This window comes from Protopterus annectens, chromosome 8.part0 (assembly GCF_019279795.1).
Source record: "Protopterus annectens isolate FY-2018-M chromosome 8.part0, PAN1.0, whole genome shotgun sequence".
NCBI classification, from domain to species: domain Eukaryota; kingdom Metazoa; phylum Chordata; order Ceratodontiformes; family Protopteridae; genus Protopterus; species Protopterus annectens.
In genome coordinates this window covers 565,097,102-565,124,394 of record NC_056741.1, presented here as the reverse complement: position 1 = coordinate 565,124,394, position 27,293 = coordinate 565,097,102, and the positions used below count along the sequence as shown (strand labels likewise).

Below are 27,293 nucleotides of genomic sequence, written 5' to 3'. Positions count from 1 at the left end.
TAATGCCTGTAGACTAACTCAGTATATCAGAGAAAAACACAATGTATATCACTTAGTAAAAGATTTTAACAACAATAAAAAACCTTTTCTTTTTTTTTTTTTTTTTAAACGAGAGGCGAAAGCCCCCAAAAAATAGCAAATACAACTACAATACACCAAAAAGGAGGGCCAAGAACCCTCTAACTCAAACAGGTACTTGACCTCTCCAAAATACAAGAAGACTCACTAAAGAAATAGGGGAAGGCCCCTCTAACTTAAACGGAAATCTTTCCCTGTTCAATCACACAAAATTACCACAAAAAATACTCAAAAACACACTTATACACAACGATAGCTGTTAAAACAGCTTTTGGGTAAAGATTAAAGAATTTCCTGACAGAAAAACTTTCAGAAAAAAAGCACTTAGCTCAGCCAAGTTCGAGACCACGTCCTAGCTTGTAAGCGGCAAACGAAATCTGGGGAGGTAGTGGTGGTGCATTCTGGGATATAGAATAGCTCAGCCAATGAGAGGCTTCGCTCTATAGCATAGCGTGCAGAGTCAGAGCCGAGGATCGGCTCCGAACCCATCAGTACAGAATGTAGGCGAGATAGGATCACATAACATCTTAACATTATATATTCACAAAACAGTACAAGCTTAGATAGACTAGACAACTGATACCAGGAACTAAACAGAACACGGTCAGACAGGGCAGTGAATACAGCAGTACACTATGCAGCAGAAATACAGATGATATCCAATACATTGCAACATAACATACACACCGAAATAACACTGTATAACATAAAGCAATACTACAACATATTAGATCATCTCAACAACCAGGCTTGGGTCCCATAGCAAATAGATAATATGGGATGCAGTGCACTGTAAAACAGAGCAGTAAAACTCTATGAAGCATTTTACCGGAATATCACAATAACCATGGACAAAATCCACAAAGATTAGGCTCAGGGTTAACAATAGGTAGGTTCAGTGGCCTGCTTCCCTACCAACACCAGAGAACATAGTGGCTGAACATCCATTTCATCAAAACGAACTGAGAGAATACAGCAGCCTGCTTGCAGTAGTCTTGGGCTATTTGAAGTGTAGCCTGCCCAGGACACAAATGGTCAGTCTTTAAAAAGCTCTGGCTCCCTCTCTCACCTACATTCTGACTGCTGACTGGCTCACCCCTTGGAGAGAAATTAGCAGTGTGTAAACAACTTAAAGACTTTCTTGCCGAAACGAAGACAAAGCTTACTCTTACTGAACCCCCCCCCAAAATGTTAACGTATAACTCGTTATCCCAAGAACTATCTACAGCAGAAGGGGATGATATGTGGGTACAGCTACTGCAGCAGTGAGGAATTCTAACAGCTATTGTTTTGGTGCATGCGACTTATACAGCTGTACTGTTTTCATCATTCTCACTGCTACAGTAGCCTTTCATTATCTGGGTTGATTACTACAGCTTACCCAACTCGGGAGGGGGACAAATAATGGTCCAGGAGCCACTGGAGAATAGTCCTAGCAAATCCAGTACGTACTGCTCTGTAATACTACGTACAGAGGACCATGTAGTTGCCACAAGACTGCATCTAGAGTCCTCCACTTTCCAATTATACCACTAAAGAAAACAATGTTGTATGAAAATGTGCCTTAATATTATCTATAAATATGCTACCATGGAGAGAATAAAAGAAAAATTATAGTAAGGAACAAAATACTGGAATTGTCTAAATTGACACAGGCTGTTCTTTTCCAGTCCCCATACTATGAGAAAACTGTATAAATTCCTTAAGGGGCTTTGTAGTAACACGATAATACCAAAGTTGCAAAAGCATGAGAATAGCATTCAGAATCTATTCTCCCCGTCGTTCAAATTCTGAAAGAAATGAGGGAGATAGATACCTAATATGGCAGACTGTTTTCTAATCCATTTAGTCTAAAAAACAGCCAGAATAACTGGCTCAGAAGTGGACAGAAATAATCAGGAATGTTACTTTTTGCTGGGAAAGTTGTGTCACCTGAACAACAAGTGATCTTGCATATCAATAGGAAAAATAACTCTATGCAGAACAGCTTAAGTAAAGTCTGAAATGAAGAGGAGGATCCATGGGCAGACATACTGAAATGGCTGATAAATACCACTTGACAAAGGATTATACAAGGCCATATGAAAGTAACTCACACAAATGTTTGAGAACCAGAGATAATAATCAGATAGGGCCCTAGCAGTAAGCAAGGTTCCAACTAGAAAATCTTTTCCGCTGGTTAACATGAGATTAATTCCAGAGGATGCATATACCGGAGCAGTGTTTAGTACAGACTACCAAACTTTTCTCATATACAGCCTGGCAAGTGGAACTGTGAGAATCACAAAGGCTATGAATCCTACAATCCTGAGATATTCTCTTCCAGAACTCTGACACTGATTGGATTAGCTCAGAAAAGTTTCCAGATAAAAATCCACTGTTTCCTATTTAAGAAAAAGCCTTTTGCTAAGAAGTGTCTGTAAAAGAGATTCAAAACAACTTTTAGGTACAGCTGGAGAACAGCCAGCAGGGCTGAAGTATCCACACTGCAGACGAAGAATGAAAGCCAGTAAGCAGTGCTGGAAAGAGTCAGAAGGTAAACCATCACAGAAGTGTTCATCAACACTTAACACTCAGTTCTTTTCTGAAAATTAACAAAAAAAAAAAAAAAAAGAAAACGCAAAATCCCTGTTAGAAACAGTTGTCTGTAATGCACAATGACAACAAAGGAAACATTTTAGAAGTCACAGAAGTGTAAGACAAGCACTCAATACATTCAAAATGTTTTCTGTCTGTAAAAAGCGTTTTTCAACCTTTCAATTATCACAAAAGAACTAAAAGGTTACATAAACAGTAGACTTCTACCTGAAATACTACTCAGAAACAGCTCTTCGTGGTCCTGCAGAGTGTTGCTAGCAGCAGAGAACTGAGAAAAGCGACTACTTTCCTGATCTACGTATTTTTTTGCTGTTTTTACCTGAGAGACCTTCCTTTTCTTACTTTGAACAAGTTTAAACTGCTTTATTACCTGTTTTTTACATTGTACATTATCTGCACTTAAAGTTACATTTGGTCGAAAGTTTGTTGTTAAATTTAACTGTTGAGTCTACCAACTAAAGTGAGCTAGCCTGTGCAAGTGATTTATTACTGTTTTTCCTGCATTTCTGTGTACTTTCTAACCTAAAAAACAAAAAAAAAACAAAAACATATCCTTGTTTTCCCACCTTTCTAGACTAGTTTAGACCAGTATACAGGCTTTGCTGTATTCTGGACTGTGGTGTAGTTCCTATGTTGTCCATTGCCTTACTTGGATAGAAGGAAGTTTCTTTGCTCACCAGTGGGAGTGGGAAGCCTTGAGCAGCCTATCTGTCCCTGAAGGAGTGACCTCAGGACAAGAGCTTGTAGTAATTGGTCGTTTTGGACCATTTCCAGCTCTTTTGAAGTTCCCTGTTTAAATACCGCGTTTGCACGGCTTTGCGCGATTGTGCGCATAGTGCAGCGCCGATTAAACAGGCTTCAAGTATTCCTGGCTCTGCCAAGTCTGCACTTCAATTTTTCCCTTAAGAAAGCTCTACTTTCAACAAAATCAGTCTATTCGCTTTATCATAAGCCTAGCACTTGCTCCTAAAACCTTTCTTTTAAGTGAAGCATCCTTAAACTAACGTAAGCACTACATCCACCTACAACCCGTGCTAATACCCACTTACCTTCAAAGTCCTCTCTCTGACCCAGTTACACATCACCCCCTTATACTATTCTGGCATGTCAAGTGGTATATTACTGACGTCCTCTCCAGTTCAGCTGGTTAATCTGGGAATCCTGAGACAATGTTACAATTGTCTCATGTACACAGACAACCCTCTCCTCCTCCCAACAAACACAGACACATGTGAGAGATGCAACTATATAGCCAAACTGGAGGCTGAACTCTCTCAACACAGGACTAGCAAGACCAGGCAGGAGGAGAAGGTAACCACACATGCAACAACCCCAGTCTCACATAAACCAACCACAACTGCAAACCAAACACATAATAACACAAAGACATACTTGGAGGCTCTAATAAAAAACTTACCGAAACAAGAGGCTCCCAAAGCAGACATCCAAGAAAACACCACCTCAAAACTCTGCACATGCAACACATAGTACACAAAGTCAGTGTGCCAAACTATCACAGCCCTTAAGGCGAAACACCATGCCTGATACACCAGTAATAGGTGACTCTATAGTCAGACACACTGACGTCCCGCTTACCAGGCTGAACAAAGAGAGGGTAACGGTGAGCTGCCTGTCGGGAGCTAGGATCTGCCACATAACACAAGCACTCGGGTCACTCCAAAGCAAGTACAAATATGACTTGCATGGATCATGCAATCCCAAATAAAACCAAGACCCTTTCCACCAAAGGCAGGCATCCTATCTGGTGGACCCCAGCCATAAACAAACTTTATAACAAGAGAAGGAAGCTATTGCCGGCGTGAATGACCTGAGACGTACCTCCTTGGACTACATGAAAAGAGACAGAGGAGCTCTCTGATTATGCAGCCCAGGCCGGTATGACCCTGACCCTGAGCAGCATCTTGCCCTCACCAAGAATGATGCCACAATACAAAGACAAGATGATCAGCTTTAATAATTGGCTCAATTACTGGTGTCATTCTAGGGGGATCCAATGTCTGCTTGGGATGACATGCTGGACAAGGAATGTTGCTTCGCAAAGGACAGCTTGCACCTGTCACCACTGGGCTTCCGGATATTGGCTAAGGCTCTTGCCACCCCCATAGTGCCTTTTTTAGGCAAGGCTCAAAAGACAAACCCACCACCTTAGAAAACAATAAAGGAAAAAAACTAAGGGTAATGCTGCTCAATGCCAGAAGTCTAAATCTCAAGATGCAGGCTCTCTATGCACTCCTCAGTATGGAGAGCATCGATGTCTGTGCAGTAACTGAAACCTGGTTCAAGGCTCCTGAGAGCACCCCAGCCCTACCAGGTTATACCTCGTATCATGCATTTCGGCCCCAAAACCTGGGTCGAACCACAAAGTGTCCATATTCATTAAAGACACCCACACCTCCACGTTAGTGGCAACGCACGAAGCATCGGAGACCATCCAGTTGCAACTAACCGTAGGCAAAACTGCTATACAACTTGTAGCATGCTACAGACCACCCTCGCAATCTCAGGAACTCCATTCAGCCTTCCTGAAGACACTGGAGGATATGAATGTCTCACCAAATACCATCATATTGGGAGACTTCAACTACCCAAACATAGACTGGGTGCATTACTCAAGCCCCAACACCCTAGCCCAAAGGTTCCTGGAATTCATCAACTCAAATGCGATGGAACAACTAGTCACCTCCCCCACAAGGGGAAATAATATACTTAACCTGATCATCACAAACATGGGGACAAAATGCTCAACACCGGAAGTATACCCCTCACTAGTGAGATCAAACCATAAACTAATAACCCTAGATATTCATATCCCACCTCCACCCCCAGCACAAAAGACCACAGTGATAAACTTCTCAAAAGCCGAATTTACACTCCTTAGGACTGAAATGGTATCCTTCAAGCCCCCTGGGCCAGTGGAAACCACATCCCACACTGCTGAATCCTTCACAAATGCTTTCTACGGGTATCTCCAAGAATGCATGGATCATGCAATCCCAAATAAAACCAAGACCCTTTCCACCAAAGGCAGGCATCCTATCTGGTGGACCCCAGCCATAAACAAACTTTATAACAAGAGAAGGAAGCTACTGCAAGACAGAACAAAATCCCATAAAGGGAAGGCATCCCTGATCAGCACTAGCAAAAACTACGTTAAGCTAATAAAATCATCAAAGGCCAACTTGAGAGAAAAATCGCTAAGGACACTAAAGATAATCACAAGGCCTTCTTCAGTTATGTTAGAAACCTGGTGGAAACCCTCGGATATGCAGAGTTAGTTCATAACGGCAAAAATACACTGAACCCACAGATATTGCCAACATACTGGCAGACAGGTTCAGTGCAAATTTCTCCCTCCCTCTCCTAAAAGACGAAATAAATATCTCAGCTGAATGCAACCTCCCTGAAATCTCAGATGTCCAGGTGAGAGCTGCCCTCAGCAAAGCTAAAAATACAGCATCCATGGGACCTGACGGTGTCCTGGGTTGCGTGCTACGTGAACTCCTGGAGGAGCTAAACCCGCACATAAGAACGCTGTTTAATCTTAGCCTTGCTACAGGATACATCCCTGAACACTGGCGTACAGCTACAGTGGTCCCACTCCACAAAGGTGGCACCTCTACAGACCATGGAAACTACCGCCCCATAAGCTTGACCAGCCTGGTCTGCAAAGCTATGGAAAGGATCATTATGGAACTCAAACAAAGACATCGGGGACCTACAGACAATTGACCCTACCCAGTTCGGCTTTGTAAAAGGCAGATCCTGTCTTTTAAACCTGGTGGACTTTTATGAAACAGTCACTAGAGCCATCGATGAAGGCAAAGCAGTTCATACAGCCTACCTGGATCTGGCAAAAGCCTTTGACACAATACCCCACTCAGGCATCATAGACAAGCTCAACAGCTTAAATGTAAACCCGTTTGTCACAAGATGGGTTGCAAACTGGCTAAAGGACAGAACCCATAAAGTCAGAATAGCTGAAGCTATGTCAGACTCTAAGCCAGTCACAAGTGGATTCCCACAGGGCTCTGTCTTGGGACCCCTCTTGTTCGGCATTTATTTCTCAGATGTGCAGGCAAACATAGGGGGGGTTGTAGCTGACAAAGTTCGCAGACGACTGCAAACTAGGCGCCATAGTCGACACACCAGCTGACACATGCATCCTCCAGAAGGGCCTCTCAGAAACAGACGACTGGTGCCAGAGTCATGGCCTTAAACTAAACACCAAAAAATGTATAGTCATCCCCTTTGGAAAAAACAAAGTACCCACAAATTACCACAAAGGTGGTAATCCATTAAGTATGGAAAAAGTAATCAGAGACCTGGGGACCCAAGTTGACAGTGACCTCTCATTTGACACCCACGTCGCCAAAGTGGTTAGAAAGACCTTCTACCTTGCCCACCTTATCATGAAGGGATTCACATCCAGATCAAAGGATGTCATTGTACCCTTATATTCCTCCCTTATCAGGCCTATGATTGAGTGCAATTGCCCCATTTGGTATGTACCTTACCTGGCACCTGCAGCAGCTGGAGAGACCCCAAAAGTACCTTACCAAGAGGATCAAGGGTCTCCAGCATATGTCATATGCTGCCAGACTGAAAAAGCTCCAGCTCTACTCAATAGCATACCGCCTGCTTAGAGGTGATCTGTGCCTTACGTACAAGGCCATGCCCAATTCAGAATTAATGGACATGCTCCACCTCAAAAAATCCAAATCCATCAGAGCCATGAAAACTAAAGATCTAAACCTCAGCACAAATATGAATAAGACATGCTGGAGGGACAGATTCATAACCCAGAGGCTTCCCGCACTCTGGAACAGGATACCTGTCCATGTTAGGCAGAGCCCCTCACTGACCCTATTCAAGAGAAATCTGGACGAATGGACAGGTGATCGTAGGTTTACCCCGGGGGTCATCTCTGTGTCATTGCTAGATAGAGGCACAGTAAACTAAATTTAATTTAAATTGTACACTTTTGTATCATTACATGGGATGGCGAAAGCCACATACACTTTGGCTAGGCTTATAAATGCCCTAGGGCAGATAGCCTAGTACTATACTACGAAACTATGAAACTATAAACAACAAAATAACCCATTAGCTAAAAACAGAAGTCCCTGGCAGGAAACTTCTGATATTATAAAAAAAAATACCTGGTTTCTTAAATGGGAAATGCTCCTTTTCTTCACAAAATAGAAGAAATATATTTTTTTTCCGAAAAAGTAACAGTTTCTGTGTGGATGTGAAAAATTATTTGCCAGAAATGAAGATTCAAGGCCAAGTGCTGCTCCTGTAGAACCTCAGAGACGATTCTTCTTGAGGCAGCAAGAAAGTACAGCAGTCAGAGTAAAAAAAAAAAAAAAATCCTCAAATTTCCCTCCTCTGAACTGTCCAATCAGTAATCAAAATGGAAGTGTGGGAGGGAACCACAGCTTTGTGAAGCTGCCAGGTTGCTGTATCCTGGACAGGATCCCTGCAGCCAAAAGGTTACTGCAGCGGTGAGAATGATGAACATCTTAAGTTACATTCCAATATCTGTCTTGCTGTGGATATAAACAGTGTTTTAAGAATTTTAGGATCTCTTTATCTAAGTCTTGAACATTAGGATCAGTTTATTTCCATGCTCTGTTCTTTAATGTCTCTGATACATTGCTTAATTGTAGCACCTTTACTTATTATAGCACCCAGATCCTTATTTCCAACCTAGTTCCTACCCTAATCTCTGTATCACCTATAGCTTCAAATAGCACTACCTTACTTTTTATGATATTAAATTGTACACCCATTCTCGCTGACCACTCTTCTAGGACACTTCGATACGATTTTAATTCTTCTACATCCTTTGTCTCAATTACTGCACATACATAATAGATCCTTGTGAGTTCTGTCACGTTTGATTGTCATGTTATTTGACTGCAGCTGCTTAAATGATTAGCAATAATATCTTATACTTTCTGGGACAGATTGGCACTTCTTCTAACCTGCTGAATGCGACCCACACAGCCTGCATTTGGTGCAGTCACTCCATTTGCCTCAGTTTTCTTTATGCTTCATCTGATGTCTGTGTAGAAGGGTTGAATCATTGGCACTTACGGGCAGTACTCCACACCATGCTCCTCTCCTAAGTAGTACACATAATGCCAGTGCAGGTCTTGTTTCACTATCTGGTGGCCATCTGGACATTTAGAACGCTGTGCAGCTTTAAGTGTTAAACTATTCATCAAGTTATGTCTCATTTCTAGATGGGCAGAACTTCAGCAATAGCTTGCTAGTTTTAGCTAACCCATATGCCAACTAAAATGTATTTAATGTTAAGCCCCACTAGTACAACTTTTCAGAGAACAGTAAAAGGGCAAACAGGCAAAGAAAATATGCACACATTTAAAGTTAAAATTATTACTCACCTTGTGCATGGTGCTACCCAGCTGAGCAGGAGACATGCTGATGACCACACCAGCTTGTCGAAGGGCAGCAATCTTTTCTTTGGCACCACCTTTGCCTCCAGCAATAATTGCACCAGCATGTCCCATTCTTCTGCCCGGGGGAGCAGTCAATCCTGCAATAAAGGACACTACTGGCTTGGCATCAGGACCCTGAAAAGAGAAAGAGAACACCCACCCCCAAATTACAGGATATCTATAAAGTTCAACATGAAACTGCAATTACGAGACATTATAAATGGTAAGAAATACACAACACTAAAAGAGTAAAAAAAGTAATAATAATCAAATACATCTCTTGAAAAACAATACTACCTTAACATCAGATAAACCATTACTATCCAACCAGCTCACTGTTCTACAAGATCATCTTATCTATCCTCATGTAAATCTTGTAAACATTCACATTAATATATCATGTATGAATTAACGATGCTTACTGAAGCGAGATTCTTTAAAATCACTGTAACATGAAGGATGCAGCATCTTAGGAGACCAAATGTTTTCTCATACTCTTCAATGTTTTGATGTGTGGGATTGTTTCCTGTACCTCTTAATTATCAGCAGCTCTAAGATAGTTGTAGGTACACATCTGAGAAGGCCTCTGACAGAATGGCCTGTTCACTCTCAGAAAACGTTTTCAGACAGAAAACACTAGCTTACCTGCAAATAGTATGAACAACTTTCAAAAAAAGGTGCACCTTTTTAAATTAATGAGTTAAAATGCTGAGGCTGTAGCAAATCTTCATTCTGCAAGCAAAATTTATGTTCAAAAGGAGCTACAGATAAACAAAAGTTATGTGCTTAACATGATACTACATTCATAAGAGTGGGTCCCATCTTTGGTAAATCATAGAATTAAGGTTGCAGGCATTAATCTCACTTTGCAATGCAAACTTTTATCAGGCGACTAAATTCCCTCATATCCCATAATGCACTGTGCCACAACTACTTCAGATCAGAGGTTAGTCATGCTAAAGAAAATAGATAGACATGCAACCTTTTCAGCTAAGGTGGGGTCATTACCAAGGTGTGAACTACACTTACAGCTCCAGCGTTACAGTAAGCACACAGCTTTCATATCTGTTAAATGTCTCACCATAATGTTCCATCTGTGTTGTCTATCTTCACTAATCCTTGATTGTGGGCTCGGTTCTGAGCTTTGGAACTAACTCATCCATTATTCCAGCTCACACCTTCCAAAAACTCTCGAGCAAAGCTCTACCCATAATGCTCCTCACAGACTACCTCAGATCGAGTTTGCAAACACTAGTGACAGACAAGAAATAAAGGATCAAAAGCTATATCTCTGTCTTTATCAGTAAACCAGCCTTTGGAGAGATCTGACCCACCAAGAGATCTAAGGCAGGGGGAAGGAGGGTGGAATGTCAAGGATTAGTAAAGATCGGCAACACAGATGGAACGTTATGGTAAGACATAACTTCTAAGGTTCTGGTGTCATTCTAAGGGGATCCAGTATCTGTCTGCCTGGGATGACATGATTGACAGACCACGATGCTTTGCCAGAGATGGCCTGCACCTGTCGCCCTTGGGATTCCAGATACTGGCTAAGGCTCTTGCCACCTCTATAGTGCCTTTTTCAGGCAAGGTTCAAATGGCAAATTCACCAGCTTAACAGGTACAAGCAAGCAAAATCTGAGGGTAATGCTACTCAGTGGTAGAAATCTAAACCTCAAAATGCATTTACTCGAAGCACTCCTTAAAATGGAGAACATCGACATCTGTGCAGTGACAAAGACCTGGTTCAAGGCTCCAAAGAGCACCCCTGCATTACCAGGCTATAATTTATACCACACCTTTCGGCCATCTAACCTGGACCAAAACACTAAAGGTGGAGGCGTGTCCATATTCATTAAGGATATCCACACCTCCAGGCTAGTTGCTCAGCATAATGCATCCGAGATTATCCAAGTGCAACTAACTCTGGGCAAGACCGCAATCCAAATTGTAACTTGCTACAGATCCCCCACTATGCCCCTGGATTCCCACTCCTCATTTCTTGATACACCGGAAAATATTAGGGTACAACCCAACACCCTAATAATGGGCGATTTCAACTACCCCACCATTAACTGGGAAAGCTATTCATGTACCAACTCTTTTGCTCAACGTTTTCTGGAATTCATAAATTCCAATGCCTTGGATCAACTTATCCACACTCCCACCAGGGACAGCAATATCCTAGACCTGGTCATTACCAACATGGGCAAAGTACAGTTTTGTACCTACCATAAATGTAGATGTTCGAGTGCTAATACAGCTGCAGTCATAACAGATGGGTTCTCCTGCCGTCAGGCGGGTCCTCGGTCGGCCGAATTCTAAAGTCTAGGTCCGGCATCGGTTGTTGCCGCTTCTTCCCTGACGTCAGTGCGACAGGGGTATAAAGGAACCAGCCGATGCCATTTTCTTCAGTTTTTCTTGCCCCAGATGTCAGGTTCCCCCAGAAGGAAGGCAATATATAAATTTATGTAATAACGCAATGCAGTATAATCAAAAAACAGTAGTTGCAAGCAAATACACCATAAACGAATACCCTAAATAGGTTGTATGAGGATGTGTTAGCCTATAGGCCTGTCCCAAGAGGGGAAGGAGGGAGGGAAACCTGGACTGCAGCTGTATTAGCACTCGAACATCTACATTTATGGTAGGTACAAAACTGTACTATGTTCATCGTGCATACAGCTGCAGTCATAACAGATGGGTAGAATCCCAAAGCTAAGAAAGGGGTGGTAGGCACTAGGTGGAACTCGGAGGAGCCAGGATGCCCTGCAAGACTGCAGTGGCAAAGCCTGCTCTAGTTTTGGAGTATAATGGTAGGTGGTAGTGTTTGGAGAAGGTATGTACAGAACTCCAAGTGGCTGCTTCCAAAATATCTTTGGTAGGAACTCCTCTGAAGAAGGCTGCAGAGGTAGCTGTGGCCCTTGTGGAGTGAGATCTGATGCCTGTAGGTACAGTTTTGCCATGAAAAGAATAGCAAAAGCGTATGCAGTGGGCTATCCATTTTGAGACTGTCTGTTTCGAAATTGGCTTTCCTTGAGCTCCTACAGCATAGGACACAAAGAGCTGTTCTGATTTTCTGAAAGGCTTTGTTCTGTCCAGATAATAACGAAGTTGTCTGTGGATATCCAAGGATTGTAGTAGCCTTTCCCCTTTGTTTTGAGGATTAGGTAGGTAAATGTATGGCCTGATTCAAAGCTACCCTGGATACCACTTTAGGCATAAAGGATGGGTTGGTTCGTAAGGAAACTTTGTCCTGATGGAAGATGATGAAAGGCTGCACAGCCATGAGAGCTTGTAGTTCTGAAACTCTACGAGCTGAGGTAATTGCCAGAAGGAAAGCTGTTTTCCAGGACAAATATTGCAAATCTGATGAGGCAGATGGTTCAAAGGGAGGCAAGGTCAGTTTTTCCAGAATGAAATTGAGATCCCAAGCAGGTATTGGTTGTTTTCTTGGTGGTCTTAGATTCTTAGCCCCTCTGAGGAACTGCCTTAAGAGAGGGTGTGAGACTAAGGGTGGATCAGTGTTGTATTCTGCAGAAATTGTTGAGGCATGGATTTTGATGGAGGAGAATGAAAGTCCATTGCTTAGCAGCTCAGCTAAGTACTGTAGTATTTGAGGTAAATTCAGTTTCTCAGGATCCTGGCCCCTTTTCTCATTCCAGACACAAAACAGTTTCCATTTTGCAGAGTAAGCCTTTCTAGTTAACGGCCTTCTGGCCTCCAAAATGACATCCTGCACCTCCTTGGAGAGTAGGGTCTGTTGTGATGCTAAGGAATCTTCCATGCGGCTAGATTGAGTGTTTTTAGCTGGCTGTGAAGAGTTTTGAAGCTGTGCTGAGTCAGGAGAAGAGGCATTAGAGGCAGGGTCCATGGTGGTGAATGCGTCAGACTCCTTAGGAGTGTGTACCAGTGTTGTCTTGGCCAATCCGGAGCAATGAGGATCATCTTTGGTCTGTCTGCTCTGGTTTTCAATAGAACTTTGGGCAGCAGAGGAAGAGGTGGGAAGGCATAAACTGTCATTGATGTCCAACTGAAAGAGAGAGCGTCCACTCTCCAGGCCTTTGGATGGAAAATCCTTGAGCAGAATTTTGTCAATTGGTGATTTTTGTGGGAGGCAAAGAGATCTATGTCTGGCCTTCCCCATGCTTGGATTATTTCTGTAAAAACTTTTGGATGCAACTTCCATTCGTGTGGATCTGTCATATTTCTGCTTAGGTTGTCTGCCAGCGTGCTTTCCTTGCCTGGCAAGTACTGTGCTTGTAGTTCGATTTGTAAGTCCATGGCTATGTTCCAAAGTGACATGGCCAGTCTGCATAGGGGGTATGAATGTGTTCCTCCCTGTTTGTTTATATACCACATAACTGTGGTGTTGTCTGTTCTTATCAATAGTTGGCCTGGTTGCAGAAGGTCCTTGAAAGCTATAATAGCATTTATTACTGCTAGCATTTCCTTTTGATTGATGTGAAGGTGCTTTTCTTTTTGGGACCATTTGCCCTGAATGCACCGATCTGTCATGTGCGCCCCCCAGGCATAGTCCGAGGCGTCTGTTGTGATGACTTGATTTGCTTGAGGCTTGCTGAATGGAAGACCTGTGTTTGCTTGGCATGCTTGAGCCCACCACAGAAATTCCTTTTGCAGACATGGAATTAGTGGTATTATTGTTTCCAAACTGTGGCTGTGTTGAGACCATATGTTTTTCAGGTACCATTGAAATTTCCTCATATGCAGCTTTGCACATGGGATTAGTAAGATGCAAGATGCCATGAATCCCAGAGCCCGCAGGATTTTCCCTGCAGTCAGCCTGGTGCAATTTGCTAGTGCTCTGAAGTATTGAGTTAGTTGCGCCTGCTTCTCTGGCGTGAGGTAGGCCATCTGGGTGTTTGTGTCCAAGTTGGCTCCCAGGAAAATTATCTTCCGAGAGGGTATTAGCCTTGATTTCTTTTTGTTGACTGTGTATCCCAGAAAGCTCAACAACATTATTACATAAGCCAGATGTTTCAGAAGAATGTGCTTGCTGTCCGCTTGGATCAGGCAGTCATCCAAATAAGGGTATATTTGTATCCCTTGAAGTCAGCAGATAGAGTATCCTCTGGCAATTACTGATGCCAGGCATTTTGTGAATACTCTACGCGCAGTAGATAAGCCAAAGGGCAATGCAGAGAATTGATAATGGATTGAACCTGCAAGAAATCTGAGGTATCTTCTGGAATTTTGTCTGACTGGGACATGCAGGTATGCCTCCTTGAGGTCCAATGTTACCAGCCAAGACTCCTTGCCCAGCATGGGAAGAAGTTGCTGTAGAGTGAGCATCTTGACTTTTGGTACGAGTAGAAATGTGTTTAGGATGGACAGGTCCAAAATAGGTCTCCAATCTTTTCCCTTCCTTGGTACCAGGAATAGCCTTTAATAAAAACCTTGACCTTGTTCATGCGTAGGTACCTCTTGAATAGCTTTCATGTCTATTGAGCTCTGTAATTTGCCTTTGTGCCTCTGCCCTTTGATTGTGTGGCAGGTTTGGCATGCCTCTCATTTTTGGAAGGGTGTGAAAATGGAATCTGTAGCCTCTGTGTATAATGTCCAGGATCCATTTGTCTTTTGTGACAATATGCAAATTCTTTGAAAATAATGCCAGCTTTCCTCCTAAGGGGGCTGCCATTTGAGTCTTGCTTGGCATGCAAAGGGGAAAGTCATTGGGCTTGCTTTCTGAATGGTTGCGAGTTATCCTCACCACCTCTTTGTGTAGGAGCTTGCCATTGTCTACCTCTAAAGGATCCTTGGGATTGTCCTCTTCCCCTCGGGCGCCTGTATCTGCCTCGGGGTCTGTCCGTGGCTGGTAAGGACCAATTTTTTGAAGGCCAATTTCTACTGAAACGTGGGGGTTGTACCTGTAGAAAATCTTTCACAGTTTGCATTGATTTAGCCTTTTCTTCCATTTTCCTTAACACCTCCTCAGCATTAGCACCAAATAATACATCCTTTTGAAGAGGGGCATCTAGTAATTTAGCTTTGACATGATCAGGCAAGGTTTGTTCCTTGAGCCAGGCATGTCTACATATGACTGACCCTGTAACAGCAGCTCTACATGAGGCCTCTAGAGCATCAAAACCACATTTTAAGGTATGCCTACCCACTTGTTCTGCACTATGCATCAAATCCTGCAACTCCTTCAAGTCTGGTTGTTCAGGTTGTGACATTTTACTTTTCAATTGTGATAACAAAAACTGTTGGTATTTTAGCATATGGAACTGACAAGTTTATGGCCCTCGTGGTTAAGGTAGCCGAGGTATATACCTTTTTTCCCCACCTTTCTAAGGATCTGGAATCTCTCTCAGAAGGTAATGGATTTTTAGCAGTGGAGGCCTTAATTCCCTTGGGACCCTGTGAGATGGTTTCTGGGTCAGCAGCATCGCTTTTATAAAGAAATTGGTATGAGTCAGGAACCCTGTAGTACCTCTCAGGCTTAACTGGGGCTGGAGGCAGAGAGTCCGGGTTAAGGCAGGCCTCCGAGTAAACATCATCTAGGATGTCCAAGACAGGAGGTATAGCCAGAGGCCTGTGCTGAGGTAGTAAGAGAAATTCCCTAAGCCTTTTCTTGGAATCAGAATAATCTTGGCCTTCCCAGTGGAAGTGTTCCCTTAAAGTATGTAGAGTTTCCCCAAATGAGTAATCCTCTGGGGGGGATACAGAAGGAATGGACTCCTCCACATCAGAGTCTTCAAAAGGGGAGTAAGAATGTTCCTGATCATCAGAGTGCTCTGAAATAATGGAGCCCTGATCAGAGGAGGGGGATTCTTCCTCCACTCTGGGCCTTTTGTCCGGTGGGGGTTGAGTACCCCTGATAAGAGTAATTAAATCCTCAGCCATTTTAAGAATCTGCTTTTTAGGCATGAGGCCTGGAGATGGGCCCTGTGTAGCTTGTCTCTTAGATTGCATGGCTGCTTTAGACTTAGTGAAAGCCTTGATGGAGAACGAAGAAGAAGAAGGTCTGAAGACACCTTGAGTGGAGGTAGACCTGTCCACATTTTGAGGTTCAACGCCAAGAGTGGCTTCGGTATCTGTAGTCGGGGTGTGGGCCGAGGAGCGTAGCGTCGTCGGTAGTCAGGGGCTGCGTAGGCGCCTCGCTGAGAACCGGACCACGTGTAGCCGGCTTTGGCGTGGTGTCGGTAGAGGCCGCGGACCTCGTGTGTCGGTCCTTATCCTTGCGTTTTTTAGACAAAACTGGAGTTGGGAGTATCCGACGACATAATATAGTTAAATGCTTTTCCAAAATAATGCTGGGCGAACTCCACCCGACGCTTAATGGTGCGTTTGTTAAATGTAGCACAAAAGCGACAGACCGAGACGTCGTGGTCTGGGCCTAAACAAGGTATACAGAGGGAATGGAAATCCTTATGCGGTATTTGCTTCCCATAAGAAATACAATTATTAACTTTGTCTGACATCGGTCTGAGGCAAGAAAAGTTTCCCCAACGGGGCACTTAGCTTTCAAGAAGACTTCAGTTTCAAAATTTTCGTAATTTCAGGAGCTGGCCGACCGGCACTTGCGAACTGCTTCTGCTTCGGGCACCGCGCAGCAAGAAAGACTGAAGAAAATGGTATCGGCTGGTTCCTTTATAACCCTGTCGCACTGACGTCAGGGAAGAAGCAACAACAACCGACGCCGGACCTAGACTTTGGAATTCGGCCGACCGAGGACCCGCCTGACGGCAGGAGAACCCATCTGTTATGACTGCAGCTGTATGCACGATGAACATCCAGTGTTCCACACCAGAGGTCAATTCCTCGTTGGTCAGATCCGACCAAAAGCTAATCACCCTAGACATCCACATCCTGCCCCCACCCCCATTAGGGAAACCACCGTAAAAAAATTCTCCAAAGCCAACTTCACGCTTCTTAAGACGGAAGTGGCAAACTTCACGACACCCATGCAGACGAACAACAGAGGTACGACTGCTGAATCCTACACAAATGTACTTTATAAGCACTTACACAAGTGCACGGATCGTGCTATCCCTAACAGAACCAAGATGCTATCCCTCCAAAAAAAGGAAGCCAATCTGGTGGTCCCCTGCCATAAACAAACTCTACAACATAAGAAAGAAACGGTTGCCAAAGAGAGTAAAATTCCATGATTGGAGGAACTCCCTGGTCAGCCTCAGTAAGAAGCTGAGATCCCTTATAAAATCCTCCAAAGCTAGTTATGGAAACAAAATTGCCACTGATTCTAAAGACAACCACAAAGTATTCTATAGCTATGTCAAGAATCTCAATGGCAACACTCAGACCTGCTCTGAGTTACAGCACAATGGTATTAAATATACAGAACCAACCGATATTGCCAACATCCTGGCAGATAGGTTCAGTGTTAACTTTACTCCCCCTCTCACCCACTGAAGGGTCCATCTCTATACCAGAAGAATGCAAAGTTCCTGTAATCACGGCTGCAAAGGTAAAAAACACACTCTCCAAAGCAAAGAATACAGCATCCATGGGACCTGATAACATTCCAGGCTGCGTTCTACACGAACTCCAGAATGAACTGGCCCCCAACCTAAGCACCATGTTCAGTAATAGCCTCACCTCAGGCTTTGTACCCACTGAATGGCACACATCGATGGTTATCCCACTCCAAAAAGGGGGGAGCCACCACGGACCCCGGCAACTACCACCCCATTAGCCTAACGAGCCTGGTCTGCAAGGCCATGGAATGTATCATCATGGATCTTGTACACAAAGACATTGGTAATCTCCAAACTCTGGACTCCACCCAGTTCGGGCTTATAAAAGGTAGATTATGTCTCCTAAACCTGATAGACTTTTTTGAAGCAGTCACCAAAGCCGTATAAAGAGGGTAAGGTGGTTCACACAGCCTATCTGGATCTCGCCAAGGCTTTTGACACCATCCCCCACTCTGGAATTATAGATAAACTCACTAAACTAGGTATAAATCCTTATGTCACTGAATGGGTTGCCAACTAGCTCACTGACAGAACCCACACTGTGAAAGTAGCAGACTCCAAATTTGACTTCAGACCAGTGACAAGTGGAGTACCAAAGGGTTCTGTCCTGGGTCCTCTCCTGTTTGGTATCTACTTTTCTGAAGTACATGCAAACACAGAAGGTCTTTGGCTAAGGAAGTTCACAGATGACTCCAAACTAGGAGCCATAATCAAAACTCCTAACGATGTGGACATCCTACAAAAGGGCCTCACGGAGACAGATGCTTGGTGTCAAAGCCATGGCCTCAAGCTCAATGCCAAAAAGTGCATTGTCATCCCCGTTGGTAAAAACTCTGTACCCATGAGCTACCACATAGGTGTTAAGTCTACTTAACATCGAAAGTGTGATAAGAGACCTTGGGACACAGGTGGACAGTAGTCTCTCCTTTGATAATTATATCGCCACAGTAGTCAGGAAATCCTTCTACGTGGCACACCTCATCACAAAAGGTTTCTCAACCAGGAAAAAAAAAGAGGTCATTGTTCCCCTCTAATCGTCACTCATTAGACCCACAATAGAGTACAACTCCCCTTTTGGTTATGTACCTCACAAGACATCTACAAAAACTGGAGAGGCCGCAGAAATACCTCGCAAAGAGGATTACCGGCTTCAAACATATGCCTTACGCAGACCGTCTCAAAAAACTCCAGCTTTACTCCGTCACATATCATTTACTCAGAGGCGACCTCTGCCTAATGTACAAAGCTATGTCAAACCCAGAGCTGTTGGACATGCTCCACTTAAAGAAATCCCAATCCCTCCGAGCTACACCCTCTAGGGACTTAAACCCTGTCACTACAATAAACAGAACATGCTGGAGGGATAGATTCCTGTCCCAGAGACTTCCCATACTCTGGAACAAACTACCTATCTATATCAAACAAAGCTCCTCATTAGCACTCTTCAAGAAAAGTCTTGATGACTGGATGGGAAATAGGAAATTCACCCCGGGGATCACCTCTGTGGCTCTGCTTGACAGGGGCACAGGAAAATAATTTTCTTGGGTGGCGAAAGCCAGGGTACCTTTTTGGCTAGGCTTATATAGGCCCTAGGGCCAATAGCCTAGTACCTACCTATGTTATCAATCTTCACGTAATCCTTGACTGTGGGACAGAGTCCCCAGCTATCTGAATCTAGGAGTCTCATGGAAGAATATTCCTGAGCACCATCGAGCCACATGATACATGTCCCCTAGAGACCAGGTTCAGGTTGTAATGCGTAACAAATATATGAGGAGATGTCCATGTCGCCGCTGCACAATCATCATCTAAAGAAGTTCTGGCATGGAAAACTGCAGAAGCTGCTATTGCTCTAGTTGAACGGGCTTTTACAGGTCCTGGTAGGTGCACTCTCTTTTTGTTACAGACAAAGATGATACAGTCTCTAAGCTATAGTAACTTTGGAGACTGGGCTTCCCAAAGTGAATGAAGAAAAGTAAATAAAAAGTTGCTAAGAGTTTCTGATTTCCTTTGTTCTGTGAAGATAGAAACATAGTTGTCTGTGCACATCTAGTAAGTACAGACAGTACTCCCCTTTAATGGAGAAGTTGGGGAAAAAAGACAAAGTTGTATAGTCTGACTGATATTTGACTCAGACAACCTTTGGTAAGAAGGAGGGATTTGTTTGCAGAAAGACCCTGTCCTTATGAAAGATTAGATAGGGCAGTTTGCAGGACAAGGCCTGAATTTCAGAAATTCTTCTAGCAGGCATGATAGCAATCAAAAATAAAGTTTTCCATGACAAAAACTTCAAGTCACAAGTGGCAGCTGGTTCAAAAGGATAACAAATAAGAAACTGAAGTACCACATTCAAGTCCCATGGTACAGACAGTCCTATATATGAAGGTCTGAGCATTAAAGTTCCTTTCAAAAACGCTTTGCAAAATTTAAGGGACACAAGGGATGAGCCATTTAAACCAATATGAAAATTAAAGATTGTAGCAAGATGCACTCTAATAGTAGAGGTTGATACTCCTGTTTCAGACAGTAAAGTCAAACACTCCAGAACTCTATCAATAGGTGCAGAATATGGGTCAAGATTAAGGTCCGACGACCACATAGAAAACTTCAGCCACTTGAGGTAAAATTTTCTTGTTGAAGGTTTATGGTGGGCTAGAAAGATGCGTTGGAATGGGGGGGGGGGGGGGTAGTGAGAGAAGAATGCCTGCCAATCATGCTGAAGATTCAGATGAGCCAGCCCCTATGGGTGGGACAATTGGTCTAGAGCGGAGTCCAATAACCAGGGTTTCTGAAGCAGATGAGGCCACAGGAAGGGGAACCGCACCTGTCGAGGCCAGAATGGGGCGATGAGAATTATTCTGTTCTTTGACCTGTTAGCTTTCCTTAGAAACTGGCATACTAGAGGGATTGGGTGAAAGGTGCACAACAGACTGGGGGGGCAATCATGAAGGAGAGCTTCTCTGGGTGACTCTCCGGGGGGAGGGGGGGGTTAAATCAAAATAACAGCTGCAACTGTTGTTCAGAGGGGACATGAACAGGTCGCAGCAAGGTTGGCCCCAGTGGCTGAATATCTTTTCTGCCATTAATGGATTGCGAGACCTCTCGTGAGGCATGAGGATAGTTCTGCTCAATTTGTCCGCAATCATGTTTAAGCTCCCCGGAATGTGCATTGCTACTAGAAAGCAGTCGGACAATATTGCCCATTGCCATACTGTGAGTGCTTCTCAACAAAGAGGGTAAGATCTGGTCCCCCGCTGCTTGCTGATGTACTAGACTACTGTCATATTGTCTGTCTGAATCGCAAATGTTCCCAAGGGGAGGGTTTCTTCAAATGCCTGCAACGCTAAGAGCACTGCCCTCATCTCTAGAATGTTAATATGCAAATTGGCCTCCAGCTGGGACCAAGTGCCTTGGACTATCTTTCCTAGATAAAGCGCCCAATCTTATTTGAGATGCGTCTGTGGTCACTATGGCTTGGGGTTGAGGAAATACAAAGGGACGGCCAGACAAGATTTTGTTGTAATGAAGTTACCAACTCGGGTCTTCCTTGCATCGACTGGTGATCATAACCAGATGGGACACTGGCTGATTCAGAAAGGACCACTGAGATGCTAGTAGCCACTGAAGAATTTGCATGTGGTATCTCGCCAGAGGGACTAGGGTAACAGAAGCTGCCACTAACCCTAGAGTTTGTAGAAGGAGCCTCGCTGTTACTTTCTTGTTGTGAATGATCTGACTGACTTGTGATCTTACCCTTTGTAGTCGTTCTAAGGGGAGAGATGCAATTCCAATGAATTCCAACTGTTCAGATGGTTCTAAACGTGATTTTCCACTGTTTACAGGGATTCCTAAAGTCCCAACAAAGGGGGAAAAAAAAAGTACAATCTCGTGTCTTTACGAGTTGATGCCTGGTGGGAGTGGTAAGGAGCCAGTTGTCTAGATATAGAAACACTCTGAATCCTAGCAGTCTCAGGTGAGCTGCTACTACTGCCATGCATTTGGTGAACACCCTGGAGGTTGTGGTGAGACCAAAAGGTAGTGCCCCTGAACTGATAGTGACCATCTCCCAGCTGGAAGCGCAGAAACCTTCTGGACTACTTGTCCATTTTTATATGGTAATATCCTGAAGATCTGCTGAGCACATCCATTCGTCTTTTTCTAGGAATGGAAATATAGACTGAACTGAGACCATCCGGAATCCGGAATTTAGTTTGCTGAACTGATTTGTTCAACTCACTGAGATCCAAAATTTGTCTCCAGTCCTGTTTTCTTTGGCACTAAAAAGAATCTTGAGTAAATCCCGGATCCTCTCTGGTCTGGTAGGACTGCTTGGATGGCACTTTTGTAGAGTAGGTTTTGAATGTCTAAGACTGCTGCATCCCTGTGACTGAGTGGAACATCCAGGATTCTTCTTTGCCTTTATGGGTCTCTTAAAAAGAGGATACTGTAACTGCTCATTATACTCCTCTGCACCCAACTGTCCGTTATCTTTAACCAGGCAGACTGGTGCAGAGACAATCAACCGAATGCCTTCAGAGGAAGGCAATTGGGCCTCCTTTCAGGAGCGCTGATGGGAATTACCAAGGAAAGAATCCCTAGAACCCTGATTCTGAGGGCCACTTCTGCCTCTTGCATGGCATCTTCCATTGTTACTCAGCCTTCTGCCCCGGGAAAAGTCGTTGCCATGTGAGTCCTAGAAAGGCCCTTGGGATTTCTTGAACTACAGCCTCAGACTCCTCTGGTTCGTGGAACAGGGCCAATGAGGAGTGGAAAAGCGTATGCCAATGGCAGAAAGGGTCTTCCCATCTTTCTCACATCTGAACAGAATATCTTTAAATTTGGGTCCAAGCAGGGTTGTTCCATTAAATGAGCATTGACGAAAGAAGATTTAAATGGGTCTGCAAAATCACAGAAGCGCATCCAGGCGTGTGTCCTGATGGCTATGCCTGAACCTGCTACCCTAGTAGTCCCTTCGGCAGCATGTGCAATCAGCCTTATGGATGAGTTAGAAATGGATTCTAGGGTGGCGAGCTGAGAAGTCACTTTGTCTTGCACTCCTTCAGCTACTGCTCCTGCAAGTGTGTCTGATAGTTCTTTAATCAGATATATTTGAAGCCTGGTAAAATGTGCCATGTAATTCAAGGACCTGAGAGCAAAGGTCGATGAAGTGTATATGCACTTTCCAAACCTAACCATAGTCCTAGACCCATTGTTAGGAGGATGGATAGTGGGACTTTCGCCAGCAAGTTCCTTCTTAGTGGCTACTGCTACCTCCATGGCGTCCACGGGAATTTCCTTGGCCCAGTCTTGCTGATCTTGACGGGCTGAAAGGATACAGTCTGGTCTCTCTGAAATCGGCTCAATAGTGTCAGGTAACTTCCAGGCCCACTGAGCAATCAACTTAATGAAATCTTCAGCGGGCTGAGAGATCCAAGAAGTAGAGGGCTGGGCACGAAAAAGCCTCTAGGTATACAAACTCCTCCAAGGAAGGCTGGAGGGAAGTCCAGCCACCCTTTTGTTTAAGGATTTCCAGGATTTCCCTGAAGGAAACATCTTCATGGGGTGACTTAGTGGAAACTTCCCCCTCATCAAAACTGGGATCTTCTGTGTAGGATTCTTCCATGGATTCCAAGTGCTTCCTCTTGCACTTTCTCTTCAAAGGTACCTCTTTGATAGGGTGTTCTGGAGAGGTATTCAAAGAAGTCATAACCACTGTGGTTTGATCCAGATTCTTTTGTGCTCTCGGTCATAGGGAAGAGACTGGTGGAAGGTCTGGTCGGGGGGGGTGGGCAAGATGTTTGGTCCGACAGGGGAGGCATAGACTGTGTTCCCACAATAGACAAGACCCCCTCCATGGCCTGGAAGGCAGGCCTCCCTGTAGAGGGGTGGGAGCCCAGAACCGAGACAGACTCCTTCGGAACTGTGGTCTCACCCCGCACCAAGAATGCCACACCTCTGAAGCCAAAGTTAGAGTCGAGCTTATATATGCCGAAGCGCCAAGGGGCATGGAGGGTTCCTAAATGATCCAAGTCAAACCCTACCCCTCAGAACTGGCAAAGAAGTCTTGACCCAGGGAGGTCTCCGGATCTGATAAACCTGAAGAGCTCAGGGTAGCTATCATTGCTAGAGATGGAGCTCTGATGGCACCGAAACAGTTGAAGCTGGGAAGGTCGGTACCAGGGGCTTTGAAAGCTCCGCTGGAGTCAAAGGAGGAATAAAGGCTGGAGTGGAAGAAGGTAAGGTTCCAGATCCAACTGTGCTAGGAACCATGGAAGGAGGCAATCTCCTCTCTGCAAGGAGCTGATCCACCAGTCTCATGATATGGGATTTGGTTAGACTCTTGGTAGATCAGACCAAAGAGACCAAAGGAGATCTGGGTGGACGTTTCTCCAAAAAAGGACTGGGAGTACTGTGCACAAAGGGATCCACTGTAGGTGAATATCTGGTGCATTGTAAAGTTTTAAATGAAAACTCCTTTGGTTTCGTGGTTTTGGTCACCGTTGAAGAAGATGATTCTATAACTGACATCAGTGTCGAAGTAGTCAATGCAGAAACAGGCATCGATGGCATCAGTGCCGATGAAGTAATTTCAGAAACCGTTACCGATTGTACAGATAATTGAGTCATTTGACCCACTGGTTCTGAAGAAACTCTAGGAACTATGGGAGGCTTGGCCATTTTACTTGGCGGTTCCGAAGAATGTGCTGGAACCGAGTGACTTTTCTTTCTCAGATTTCTGGAGAGTACATCCACCACAGAAGGGATGACCTGCAGACTCGACTGAGGTGTATTGGATACGATAATGGAAGATCCAACAGGGACCATTGCACTGATAGTGTCCACTGTAGTACTCACATGTGTAACCGGGCGCAAGGAAGAAGCGTTATGGTCGCTGCCATAAAACCAAAAGCCCTCAGCACCGATTCTGCCGAAGGAAGATGAGAACGGTAGATCAGGGAAACATGCATCCTCAGGTTCCGCACCCTCTCCGTGGTCAGGAAGATTTTGCACTGTAGTGCGTCTATCCTTGCCCCATTATAGTCTATCACCTGGACAGGATTTAGAAGTGATTTGGATGTGATGACTGTAAACCCCAATTGAAGAGCAACCTTTAAAAAATAATCCCTGGTTTGAGAAAGTAGACGCCTGGTGGGAGCAGTGAGGAGTCAAATTGTCCAGGTACAGATAGACCTGAATCTCCTAGAGCCTCAGGTGAGCCGCTACTACTGCCATCACTTTGGTGAACACCCTGGGGGCTGTGATGAGACCAAAGGGTAGGGCTCGAAATTGGTAATGACTGACTCCTAGCCGGAAGCGGAAGAACCTACTGGAGCTTCTGTGCATCTTTATGTGATAGTAGGCATCCTGGAGATCTAACGAGCACATCAAGTCGCTCTGTTGCAGGTACGGCATGATGGACTGTAATTTGACCATCCGGAATTTTTCTTTGGCAACTGATACGTTCAGGCCAGATAGGTACAGAATGGGCCTTAAGTCCCCCATTTTCTTTTGCACCAAAAAGAACCTGGAGTAGATGCCCGATCCGGACTGATCTGGGGGGACGGGTTCAATGGCTCGTTTCTCTAGCAGCTTGGAGATTTCCAGTGCTGCTGCCTCCCGCTGTGGGTGGTATGTCCAGGAGGTGTTTGGGAGGAACCACAAAGGGGATAGAGTATCCTCTGGATATGATCTGAAGCACCCAGCGGTCTGATGTTACGAACTCCCATGTCGCCAGGTGCAATGACAATCGACCCCCGACTGCCTCCAGAGTAGAGCAGTTGGGCAACCCCTCAGGGTTGCTGTCCGGGCCTGTCCGAGAAAGGTTCTTAGGACCCAGAATTCCTCGGACCCCCTCTGACTCTGGGCCGGCGTCTATCCTGTCCCCCTCTGACTCTGGGGGAAGTAGAGCCCCAAATGTCCTGGGAATACTGTGACTTCCAAAACCACATCCTCTTTTGCCCTCTCTGATTCTGGGAAAAGGATCTTTGAGGGTTCGAGAAGCAGATTCCGACGGCAGACAGTGTCTTTCCATCTTTCTCACTCGACCAAAGTATCTGATGGTCTTGCCAAAAAGAGTAGAGCTGTCATAAGGGGCAGTGGCAAAAGACGCCTTGAAAGGTTCCAAAAACTAACATAGTCTGAGCTAGGCTACGCACCAGCGAGGGGAGGAGGAGAGGGAACCTACACTTATCACCTAACACTAACAATTAAGAAAAACTGCTTAATAAGTAAATAACCCGCTCACTAACTCGGTGCTCAGGAGATCACGATACTTCAGGCAAGCCCCGGCAAACGAGATCTGGGGGTTGAAAGGTAGTGGAGGTGTATAATGGGTAAGGGGAGGAGCTTGGAGCAGATGCTAGTGAATTTGCTGGCTCAGATCCAATATGGATCCGGCACCTACAGGTTGAAGACCAAATGAAGTAAACTACTTCAGATAAGTACCAAAGATGGTATGAGAGAGATTATCTAAATGGTAGATTGAAGAAACAAATCAAACACACACAAGATAAACTATATAATAGAGGAGGGAGTAGAAGAATTGGCAGGAGAAGTAGATTTTAGAAGAAAAAAAGGTCAAACTTAACAGTTTAACAAGGTCATTGCTGTCGCTCAAGAGCACAGAGGAGAGAATGAGTCTGGCACTATGAAGCAGCAACTGAGATCTGAGGGTAATTTGTGAGGAGCATTATGGGTAGAGCTTAGCTCGAGAGTTTTTGTAAGGCGTGAGCTGGAATAATGCCAGAGTTGGTTCCAAGGCTCGGAACAGAGGCCACAGTCAAGGATTACATGAAGAATGACAACATCAGATAAGTAGGTTCATCCTCAGCAAAGAACAGTTAAGTAAACTTAACCATAACAGTAGATGTTCTAATAGTACACCGTTACAGTAGCCTATGTTACTTTGGTTATATATTGCCAAGGATATGACCAACTGGCCAGCTTTTCAAAGCTTAAGGGTGCCTTCCATGTACTCTAACTGCCAAGAACTCAAGCAAAGCTCCAAACAAAAGGCAGAGCACCAAAATCTTCAGAGCTTTCTTGCACCCCAAAGGGAAACAATGACTTTGAAATTAAAAAAAAATGCCATAAAACATAAAATGCAAGTAATTATATGTACAAGGGTATATACAACCACACCTTGGTAATACAAAACAACTACAGAAAGGGGGCAGGAAGGGGCTGGCCACTTCAACAGTGATTCAACAGAACAACTACTGTAATGGTAAGTTAACTGACACAAGTTTACTATGTTCAACATTCACTGCTGCAGTAGCCTAAACTATTTGGGTAGACTACATAATTGCTTAAAAAACAAAAAGGAGAGGAGGGGGAAGAAATTAAGAATCCCAGAGTCACCCCTCCACCAGATGGATGGCCCTAGCAAAGCCTGTTCTGGCCACAGAAAAGGAATCCAGTTTGAAATAGTTTGTTAAAGTATTTACAGAAGACCAGGACAGTGCCTCTAGAGAGTCCACCCCTTTACAGAAAGCCACCAAAGAAGCAAAAACTCTAGTGGAATGAGCCCTAACCCTGGCTGAAAGTGTCTTATTATGATGAGAATAATAACAGAAATAGCATGAGACAACCTCTAGAAATTGTCTGCTTTGACAATGGTAGTCTCTTTTTACCTTCACAGGAAAAAAAACAGATTATCAGCTTTTCCTGG

General features: G+C 44.3%; 1 protein-coding gene across 2 annotated transcripts in view; it reads right to left on the bottom strand.

The window, feature by feature from the left end:
• Positions 1-27,293, bottom strand: part of SUCLG1 (succinate-CoA ligase GDP/ADP-forming subunit alpha) — an 833,973-nt gene that overhangs the window by 103,701 nt on the left and 702,979 nt on the right. For both annotated transcript variants that reach the window (XM_044080064.1, XM_044080063.1), the window contains one exon: positions 9,108-9,296. In XM_044080064.1, coding sequence (XP_043935999.1) covers positions 9,108-9,296 — 189 coding nt within the window. The remainder of the gene's footprint in view (positions 1-9,107; positions 9,297-27,293) is intronic.